General features: G+C 27.6%; 1 protein-coding gene across 1 annotated transcript in view; it reads right to left on the minus strand.

Annotated features, from left to right (window-relative positions):
• Positions 1-5,085: 5,085 nt before the first annotated feature.
• The window catches only part of LOC136087152 (general transcription factor II-I repeat domain-containing protein 2A-like), a 7,863-nt gene continuing 1,059 nt past the window's right edge, over positions 5,086-11,889 (minus strand). Inside the window, exons 2-4 of the mRNA XM_065809658.1 lie at positions 7,221-7,567; positions 5,412-6,563; positions 5,086-5,329 (exon numbers count right to left, since the gene is read on the minus strand). Coding sequence (XP_065665730.1) covers positions 5,086-5,329; positions 5,412-6,563; positions 7,221-7,567 — 1,743 coding nt within the window. The remainder of the gene's footprint in view (positions 5,330-5,411; positions 6,564-7,220; positions 7,568-11,889) is intronic.

The raw sequence follows: 11,889 nt of genomic DNA on the forward strand, positions 1-11,889 counted from the left end.
CTCCAATCTTATTAAGCTCATCTCAAAGCCTTTTATAAGCAGCTGTAAAGAGCCTTTCCCATTTTTGATAACTATCAACTAAAATCACAATGTCATCAACCCATCTATAATACTCTAGATTAGTATAGCTTTTGCCTTGAATTACTATCTTTATAGCCTCCTTTGCTCTTTCAAGCATCTCATCCATTAAAGTCAGATATAGCTTGCTATAATTATTGTCACTTCTTGACTATTATAACCAAGAGAACTCTCCATAATTTCTTGCATTCGATTTTCAAACCGTTCATCAAGTATTGTCAAGGAAGGATGAATATCTGGTAATGTATTTTCTTCCCAGAAGTTTATATGCTCCTTAATTAAAGAACAACATGACAAAACTCTTTCTGAATTTAAAACTTCTTTTAAATTTACAAGAAATCTTCTCAGACACATTTGCCTGTATTTTAACAAACGTCTCTCAATTGGATCACTTTGTAAACGAGCTGTCATCACGTAACAATATCCATCATTCAGAAGGGCCTCAACAAGCAGTGCTTGATCCGATCAGCCAGAGCTTGGTTGTATATCATTTAATTGTCGCCTAATACAATAGCATTGCCAATAATATTTGTTAAAAACCTTTGTTTAGAATTAGCAATTGTCCAACAATTGTTAAAATTAGTTAAAAATTTGAAACATCTTTTCAATTTGGATAATATCTTTTCGAAGCTGCAATTGTAGTTTAATGTATAATTGCTAATGTAATTGGCACACTTTGTTTATTATTTCTTGGATGTAATCCCTCATATATAAGCTTTGTAGCTTTTCTAAGTTTATCTTTCAGATCAATATCATTATGGTAAATCTTAAATAAACCATCCCACCTATTATATCCTGATGGACGATCAGTATTGATATATGCTTTTTAATATTTTGAGTCTGGAAAAACAAGTTTTTCACCATTTAATAAATTATTTCTAAGGTTTTCGACTAAATGCAGACTATCATAAAACAAATCTCTTTTTTCCATGATTCTAAGGGTGAATAATAAAATATTTTGATTCAGACTTGAACATTGTAACTAATGATGAGAATGCATTAACGTTAGTGGAATAACTGTCTGTAACTGTACCATGCAGAGTGAACCCAGCACCTATTAGATTTTTAAGGTTGTTAGCTATTTTTTGCCAATTTCTAGAAAATGTGACTTCTGGAATTGCTTAAACAATAAAAGAAATAGATTTCTTCAGTCTTATAATCATGAATGCGTCAATTCCTTTTTACAAATTACCTTTTTTGCAGCACGAACATACTCTCCTCCTTGATATTGTGCTGCATTTTGTGAAAACATATTATCTATCATCAAATACAATCAAGGAGAATTTTTCCTTTTCCATGTTGAAGTTTTAAAGCCTTTATAGAATTGATACCACCTTGTTGAACTTTATTTAATAAAAATATCGATGATAAAGGGAACTTTTTAAGTAGTAGTTTGTATGCCTGTAAAGATGTATATTGTAAAAGTAATGCATATTGAATCGTCTCTGCTGAGTATGGTGGCCTACCTTGTGGCTGATAAAGCTCTTTATCTTTAATTTCATCTAAAATAGTGTCAAGATATTCTTATGTGTGGTTTCTCATATGAGAAGAAAAAAATTTCTTTAAATACTTATTTTATTAAGTTTTGCATTAAGTCATTTAACAAACAAACTTGGTAATGGAAGTGAAGTTCCTTTGTATTGCAAACGTACATTTAGATCTACATCAACCGTTATTGAATTAATATATTTGGAAAGTATATCTTTTCATTAAATACTATATTATAAAATACAACACAAATTTTTCAAATCGTTTAAATTGAAACCCTTGTGGTGCTACTGCTTCATTCATATTATGTACATTTGTAATTGCATCATTTTTTTTTAAATATTTCTCACTAATCTCTTTGGAATATTCTCAATATGTTAACTCAGCGAACTCGCAGAAACAGTTTTTTATTCCTTACTGTGTATATTGAAAAAAAATTTTAAAAATTTTAAGACAACGGATTCTATATCAATCAACAAGACATGGGCGGCAGTAGAAACTATATTATCAATGTGTGCAGGATAACCGACTCATTCTATATTTGCAGACAATGTTTTTTTTAATTTATAAAACACGTTATTCATTCCGTGTCTTTTTCTCTATCCAAACTTAGTATTAGTATTATCAGCTCCAAATGCCACCAGGCCTTTTGATGGAATATTATATTTGTTTAATCTTTCTCTACAAAACGCTGTTATTATATTGGCGGTTTCATTAGGCACGGTGTAACGCAAGGAGTTTAACTTTTAGGCAATCAAATTCCATGAAATAATATTTGAGTATTGAAAACATCTTCATGTATTTATAATTACTTGAATCTGTAGTAATTCCATAAAAAGGAACCTTTTGTAATTTCTTTTAAATTATCTCTACAGAATGAAGTGCTAATAGACTTTTATTTAGTGCAGTTGTTTTTGTTCTTGCATTAGATTGCTTGGAATTGATTTTAGTTGTGCAGTCTAATGAATTAAATATCTGATGGTGTTAAATAGTTTTATCTACAGTTGTTAATTTCGCAGCACGTATTAAAATATCTTCTGGACAATTTTGTGTTACCAGTATATTAGAATTTCAGAATATTGTTTTGCATTGCGAAAAAAATTCTTTTTCTCTAGAAAAATTTTATCAAGTAAGCACTTACGTAACAAAGTATACTTCTTATTGTATAAGGTGGTGCTCCAACAAGCCATAAATTTCTATGAATTTTATGAACTGTTGGAGACTTTTCAAATATGCTATAGAATTTTGTATAGCGCATGTCAATATTTTATGAATTTAATGAATTGTTTGAGATTTTTCAAAAATACCTAATAGTTTTATATTGACTGAGAAAACTAGTTCTTTGACAGGGACACAGGGACACAGAGCTTAAAACCGGGACAAAATAGAGATATAAAGTTTCTTTTTGTAAATCCGGAAAAAGTACTACCAATTCTTATCTAGACATTGATTAATTAAATTCTAATTTAGAAATTTATCATTAGTCGTTCAAAAAGCACAACAATAAAAAAATATTTTGTTTTTAGTATAAACTAATTCTAAACAATGGTTAGAGTTAGTTATACTAATATACTAACTCAATTTTTTGCTACCATAAGGGCCCCATCCATTTTTTCCCGGACCCCATAGTGCCAATCCGACCCAGAATTGGGCTTCATCACAGAAATCAAGAAACAAATAATGTTGATATCAAATTAGATGTCCATTCAGGGCGAGGGCAATATAATGCTTGTTTAAAGGTTTTTTTGAAAAATTAATCTCATAAGAAAAGTTTTATTTGAATTTTTTTAAAGCAAACTGTACCTCAAAATGACTTTATCAAAACGTAAGTTTTTTATTTTTTTAAATACTGCTTGTAGAAACAAAGAAACAAACAAACAGTATTAACTAAATAATAAGGTTGCTGCCTTTTGTATAAATTATGATTGCAAAAGTCACTGTTGTATATTTGCTGTGTTGTTAAAAATAAATCATGGTTATAATAAATTAAACATTTGTTTCTTATTAGATTCTGAAAATACTGAAATGACAAGCAACAAAAAAGTCAGCATATAATATTTTAGTTTAAATAAACAACAAGTGTTATCATTAATTTAATTATTGGAAATCAATTGATTTTTCTTCTTAAAATAAAGATTTAAAGTTTAAAATAAAATAAGGTTTAAAATCTGTTTTTACTTATTTTTTTGTATGTGATTGTTTTAGCAAACGGCAAAAATAACAACCTTTTGTTTCGGTAAAATCTTCGGATTTGTTGAAAATCTACTGGTACAAGACTTTTATATTGTTTTAAAAATGTCATTTGTTTTTCCTGCTGAATGATTGACTTGAATTTAATATTTAAAAAGATAGGTATAAAGTATCAGATTAAACATTATTATTTTTTTAAATATTTATGTGATAAAATAAAAAGTTCAGAAGTTAGTTCTTAACAAAAAAATTGGAAACAATTATTCTTGTCATTTTTTCTAATAATGATTTTTATTATAAGCCTTTTTTGCAATAAATTTTTTAGCATTTTCCTAGTTCAAGGATTTGTGAGCAAGGGTTTTAATCAAACAAGTTTTTTGGTTGTTAGATGCAGTATCGTTTTTCTCACTTTCTTTATATTGAAAACTACAGGACCTCTGAAAGAACCTACTTTTTAAATTTCTGTGTCTACTTACTTGAATGCATGCAAGCTCATATGGTTAGGGTTTTCAATTATCTTACATTAATAAATACCCGGATGATTAATATTCATTCAATGCAAAAAGTTTAATTTAAGTATTTTAGTTATACACATTAAAAACTTTTAAATTTTCTCTTAAATTCGTTTGTAACTGATCTAAGCCTTTGAGTATTAAATTATTCACACCTAAAGTGGTTCAAAAACGTTGCATAATCTTTACCTAACTCCTTTATTGTAGTTTCTAACAGTAAAAAGACATGTAATAGTTGTAGTTTCTTGCAGTTTTAAGACATGTAGTTAGACAAATAGTTCTTTTAAAGTTGGTATAATCTCTATGAAATTTTATAGTGTCCTAATTCATTTAAAACTATTTTAATAGGATTCATTGTTTAAAACAGGGATGTCCAACCTTTTTACAGTAAGGGCCATTAATTCGTTTCAAAATCAACTTGAGGGCCACAAACATAAAATACCCAAAATAAAAATTATTAAATTTGAAGTTTTTATTTAAATTTAAATAAACAGTTACACTCATAGTTAAGGTTCAAAGTGAAGTTATACAAAAGTTCAATCAATGTGAAACTTGACACTGTTTTTTTTTTGCATAAATGATCTATGTCTGCTTTTATATTTGATGATGCAATTCGAAGGGTATTAGTAATATGTTCATCTGTCAATCTATTTCTCTGTTCTGTTTTTTCATGCTTCATTTTTGAGAATAACTGTTCGCAGTTGTATGTGCTTCCAAAAAGTGAAAAATATTTAATAGCATGTCTGCACAAATGAGGAAAAACTTCAATGCTCATGTATTTTTTATAAAATTCTAACAATTCTACTTCTTTGTAGGCTTATTTAAGATCTTTATTGTTTTGCAATTCTATTAATTCCATTTGAAATTCATTTCTAACTGTCTCAGCTTTGATGGAAAATGGATGCGCAAATAAGTCTAACTCATTTTTTTCCTTTTTAAAATCACAGAATCTTGTGTCAAATTCATCAATCAATTTTAAAATAAGAGTACAATATCTTTCAGAGTCAATTGTATTAATATTTCTTTCTGATAATGCCTTGAAATGGATAAGTACTTTAGAACTTAATTGTTGTTTTAGAAGTTTTAAACAATTTACTAATAAGTTGATCTTTACCCTGCAACTTAAGATTTAATTTTATTAACATCTGAGTCATGTCAATCAAAAATGTCAAATCATTCAGACAGTCAATATATTCAAGCAAGCTTGTGTCTTTCCCTTTAATTTTTAGAAACAGCACTATTTCAGGTAATAGTATCCAAAATCTTTTCAGAGTAGCAGCTCGACTAAGCCATCTAACCTGGCTGAAATAAATTACATCTTCAGCCTCACTACCACAACCTTCAAGTAATTGTTTGAACTGTCTGTGATTAAGGCCACGACTTCTTATAAAGTTAACAGTATGAATAACAAGTTCCATAACATTCTTCATCTCCAATACTTTTGCACATAACTGCTCTTGGTGTATAATGCAGTGATATGAAATAATTTCATGATTAATGGATTTCTTAAGTAATGCAATAAATCCAATATTTTTTCCTGTTAGTGCACTTGCTCCATCTGTAGTGACACCACAGAGTTTCTTTTCTGGTAATTCAAATTTCACCAATGTTTTTTTCACTTCAGAGAGAATATCTTCTCCTCTTGTTGTGTCCTTCATTTGATTAATATCTAATAGTTCTTCAATTACTTCAAAGTTACTAGTTATACCTCTAATAAAAATGGCTAGCTGAGCAGTATCACCTCTGTCTGTTGATTCATCCAGTGCCAGACTATAGGCTTCACATTTATTTAATTTTTCTTTTAATGATAATTCAATATTTTTTGATAGATCTTCAACTCTTCCAGCAATAGTCTGGTGTGAGAGGCTAAGATCTTCAACAGTAGGTGTTTTTTCAGGACATATCTCTTTACAAAATATTTTTAAACAGTTTTTTAATAAATCTCCAGTACAAAAAGGTTTACCACTTTTTGCAATAGCTTCTGCCATTAAAAAACTTATTTTGGTAGCACTGTAAGAGCTAATCACTTTAGTTTTCATCACTGATTGTTGTGCAAGAAAAGTTTTCTTCAATAGTTCAATCTTATCAATTCGAAATTGGCCTTTAAATTTGTCATAACTTACAGCATGTTTTGTAGTGTAGTGCCTGTTCACATTATAACTTTTACACACAGCAATTTTCTCCAAACAAATTAGACATATAATAGAATTACTTTGTTCATGTACAAAATAGTCAGTTGTCCAAGAAGGATTAAATACACGACCCCCATGACCGCTTTCAGTATCACATCTACGTCTTTTAGATTAAGCCATCTTTATTAAATATATAAAAATAATGTTTTTTCTTTAGCGCGCGTTTTATTATTTCAAATGCGGATTTATATAGTGAAAGTATAATCGAAATCGAATGTATAATTCGAATTATAAATATATAAATAATATGCTGTTGCTGTAGAACTTATTTTATTATTGTTAATTGAAATTTTTATTAAAATAAAAATTCAAAATTAATGGACCGTGATATGCGGGCCATGCCATAGGCTGACGAGGGCCACCTTCTGGCCCGCGGGCCACGCGTTGGACAACCCTGGTTTAAAAGAATCATTTGAACATGGTTATCAATGGATTCCACAGAGTTTTGACATCTGACATCTGGTGCACAAAACGAATTTACAAAATTTTAATTGTTGTTTTTTACACAGTACATCGATTATTGCTAAATGCACACTGTGGTTATAACAAAGTTGAGATATGATGCCCAATTACCTTCAATACTTGACCATGATTGTGGCCCAGTCATTTGTTGTTGTTGTTTTTTTTTGTTTTTTTTTTGTTAACATCTTCGTTTCCAACAAGGCTGCAAGCAACCATTATTAGAGTTGGATCTTACTGGAAGAGAAAAGATAAAGTTTATAGTGCAATAGAACTATTAAAAGATGACTAAAAATATTGCAAATTATATGAATCAGGAAAGCAAGAAGAAGGAAGCGAATTCCAAAGAACTGATGTTCGAGGAAAAAAACTTGACAAATAAGAGTTTTTGAAGCAATTAGAAGCAGCTACAGAAAAAGGATGAGACTTAATTGAATGATGAGTAACACGATAAGAAACTTTAGTAGATGACACAAGAGTTGCTAGCTCTATACAGCAATGCCCATTATTGTAGTTGTAGAAAAGAGAAAGAGAAGCAACATTACGACGATGCGTTAATGGTTGTAGGTTGACTGCAATAGCAGGTCCAACTATGTTTACAAGAGCTGGTCCAACTATATTTACATATGTTAATGATATTATATCTGACTTAATAAATAGTTAATTTAATAAATTTTTTTATACTTTTCTCAGCATAAGTACTGTCAAACTTTTTTAAAGTCGATGGTTTGTTTTGTTCACAACTTTAATATTACAAAAAATGAATTTTTAGTAATAACTGATGATTTTATGTACATATAATAGGCTATATCTATGTAAGCTATATCTTATGATTTTTAAAATAATTAAGAAGTGGTGTTGCAGATGATTTGTTGCAGATATCTTAGTTGCTTACTGCTTTGTTAGCAGAAAGCAATATTTGAACTGAATTTCATTTTTTCTTTAATATTTCCAAACTTTAGATTGTTTTGACATCTTTTTAAGTGTAAGAAATGGAAAAATTATTAATAAATTCAATATTTAATTAATAAATGTAAAGTGAAATAAAAAAAACTTGAATATAATGTAATAAGTCACATATTAAACTAAATACTAAATATATGACCGAACTGCAAGGTGTTAAAACAAAATGTAAACTGTTATAATAGAATAGTTTAAATAAATTTTTTTACTCTTTTTCGGCCGTTTGTGTGAAAAAAACAATGTTTTTTTTTATCAAAAAATGAAAATATTTTTATCTAGATTAGCAATTTTCATGACAATCTTTCTACTAGTAGCTTTATATGTTACTTAGGCAAATGTATATTTTGGTCTTGATATTAATTTTTATTTCTGTTCAGTAAGTAACAATATAGATTTGTAATATATGTTATTAACAATATAGATTTGTATTAATAATATTGATGTTACTAGTTGTTTTTTTTTTTACATCTAGTAATGTTTAAATGAAGAAATACTTTCAACAACTTTCAATAGGGATGATCCAATCATAGGATGCCAAAATGTAGAAGGTTTAAATATGTGATTTGTGAGTTAAATGAAATTGACGGTTTATCAATTATATAGATGACTTATTAAAATATCTACCTTGTACATATATCTGCTTATAAAATTTAATTTATTCAAAATTTAACTGTTTTCAATAAAAACGAATGTATTATATAGGAAAACCAACTTTTTTTTTAAGAAGAGACTCAAATTTCAACAATAAGAAAATTTAATTAAAAAAAACTTGTTTTAATGGTCAAAAAAATAACAACTCTATCGCTTTATTTTCTTGTTCTATGTTGTTATACAAGATACTTTAAAAAAAGTTTGAAAAATTTTCATATTTCCTGGGGGTTTGAATATTTTTAAAAAAGGTATTTTTGACCAATTTTTTTTAAATTGTTGTCTTTATTAGAGCAAGAATCGCAAAAAATTAACCATTTTTATTTTTATTTTTTTGTGAACCGGCTATACTTCCAGGAATGTCAATACAAAGTTTCAGCTCAAAGTATTGAAAATTTCTAGAGATAGCACATTTTGAAATATGACCTAGTTTCTTTTAAAGACCCGGTTTCTACAATGCTTTTATTTGTATATTTATCTAATACTCTTAATTAGTCATTAAAAATATCAATAAAATTTGGGTTAAGCAAGTTTTTTAGACGAAAAATCCAAAAAATATACTTTATAAATCTGAAAAACAAATTTTATTAATTAGTTCTTTGGACCAGTTACTAAAATAAAAAGAAAATTAATTTAGTAATCCTTCAAAACTAAAATTTCTTGCAATTTGTCCTCCCTTTTTGTTGAAACATTAAAGTCATTTTCAATTTAATAGCATTTTCAAAACATTTATTGACACAGACTTATCTTTTTATAAAGCTTTACATATTTCTATAATCAGAATCCTGAGCCCACAAATCAGGTTGACTTTCGAACTATTTTGATTAGTAAGGAATTATTTTTAATATTAGCCTAGAGTTCTGACCAACGTACTCATTAGGTACTGAATTTTTAATAATTTTTACTGTCTTAAACTTTCTAAATTTTTATAATTTCAAGTCAACTTGTTTATAACAACTGCTGAACAATTTTTTCTTTAGCTTTAGTGTCAAGGTTGTTATCAGTTAAACAAAAGACAACTGTTCCTTATTTAAATAAAAGTTTTTTTCAAAAAGATGATAAATGTGTCAAAAATAGCTTGAAATGAAAGCTTGAAGAACATCGACATTAAAATCTTTCATTTATATTATCTCTTCGACTTTTTTGCATAACCGAAGCTACATATATTTCTGTCTTTGAAAATGTCTTTTCTTTTTTTAATGTTTAAAACTTTATGATTGATTAAAAACGTTTAGCTCATATGCAGAGAGATTTCATTTTATGTAATAGAGGATTGGCGTAAGCAAAACAGCCCTTAAACCTTATAAGGCGTGCTTCATACTTTTGTTGCCACTAGTGAAGTTTAAGTTTAGTTTTATTAGTACTTCCAAAAACAATGTTTATACAATTAGTAAAATCTCTTTATCAGCCTCAGAAACATGCAACTCGCTTAAATTAAAATCACTTCTTAAGAAAGAAAAAATAAAAAGCTTAAATGTATACGAACTAAATGTTTATAATATTTTGTGTTTAAATGAAAAAATCATTTATCCCCTTATGTATTTGTAAACCTTAATAATGTAAAACCCATAAACAAATGCATCTTTATAATCAAAAAAAGCTTTCTTCAAAACTAAATTTGAACAGATATTTGTTTTTTACCCAGAACTAAAAGTTCTATAGAATTTCTATAAACTTTTGGAACATATGGTCTATAGAAATACTATTGAATTCTATAAAATTTCTCTAGAATCTCTGTTAATTTCTATAGAAATTCCAATAGAACTTTTTTTTATAGACCATATGTTTCAAAATTTTATAGAAATTCTAAAGAACTTTTTATCCTGGGAGTTTAGAAGTTTCCTGCAAAAAAAAAAAAAATTTAAGAGGAAGAGTTATTAAAACTAATGATTAGCTTTCTGTAAGCTACAAGATGAGATCATGCAAAACAAACAAGGGTGCTTTGATGATGCAGCTTGTTTTTGAACCATTTGAATCTAAGAAAAAAATGTTCAATTTTAGTCTTTGAAATCTTTAAACGTATATCCGTCACATTGCTCATTTTATTTTGAGTTTTTTTTTTTTTCTATTTCGTTTTAAATTGATAGAGCAACGTCATGGAATCCTTGCCCTCAATCGACATCTAATTTGATTTCAACATTATTTGTTTTTTATTTCTGTGATGAAGCCCCATTCTGGGTCAGATTGGCACTGAGGGGTCCGTAGCAGACATAAATGGGGTCTTTTTGGTAGCAAAAAATTGAGCATAAATAAATTAAACCCTTAATCACATGACCATGCACTCCATCCATTCATATATTTCAATGATCATGCACTCTGTCCATTAATATATTTCAATAAGCATGCACTACATCCATTAATATATTTCAATAACCATGCACTCCGTCCAGCAATATATTTCAATGACCATGCACTCCGCCCATTAATAAATTCAGCACGTTTTAAAAAGTAAATCCATATAAAAGGTTTTAAAAATATTGTAATTCTAAATTGCTAAGTACCTGTAATTTTAAAACTTTTTTACTTCACACCTTATTTTCCGCACGTTATTGCCATGCTTAAATGGTTTTTCACTTATAAATTTTTTAACGTTGGCAAAAATAAGAGTGTGTTTGTCAAGTTTTTGTATTAGTTTTTGTATTATTTTGTATTATTAATTAGATAGAAATTAAAAATCGAAATACAAGAAAAAGGTATTTGCAGTAATTCTTACTAATTAATTTAGCAAGTAATCTCTATGAAGTTTTGATGATTATGCCATACTGTGGACAATCTCACCGTAATCAATTTTTATGTTATTCTCAACATTCATAAAAATAAGTGATCCAGTTCTTAAGTTCAAGTTGATCAAATACAATTTGTATTTTTTTGTTTAAAAAACTTAGTTTAAACTTTATTGTTTTAAAAACATCTAGTAATCATCAGCTTTTATATGCAAGTCAAAGTAACGTATTTATGGAACAAAATTTATTTATCAAGTAACGTATTTATGGAACAAAATTGTTTTTCCTTATTTTGATTTGTCAATTTTGTTTTCCGTTTTTAAAACTAAATTAAAAAACTTTATTCATTCTACTAGCAATATATATATATATATATAAATATTTTTGAAATATAAAATCTTTTTCACTCTGGATAATTTGTAAAGTTATTTTCTGTCTTTGCTTATTCTGCATTTTTAATATTTATTAAATCAATAGTATTTTTGTTTTATTATATAAAACGTTTGATATATTTTATATTGTTCTGGCGACAAGATCTTTCGAATCTTCTTTCAGATACCAAGTTTATATATTGTTATGTTGTTATATTACGATTAATAATTGTAAACTAAAAAAAAGAAAAAAAAAATTAAAAAA

This window comes from Hydra vulgaris, chromosome 11 (genome assembly GCF_038396675.1).
Source record: "Hydra vulgaris chromosome 11, alternate assembly HydraT2T_AEP".
NCBI classification, from domain to species: domain Eukaryota; kingdom Metazoa; phylum Cnidaria; class Hydrozoa; order Anthoathecata; family Hydridae; genus Hydra; species Hydra vulgaris.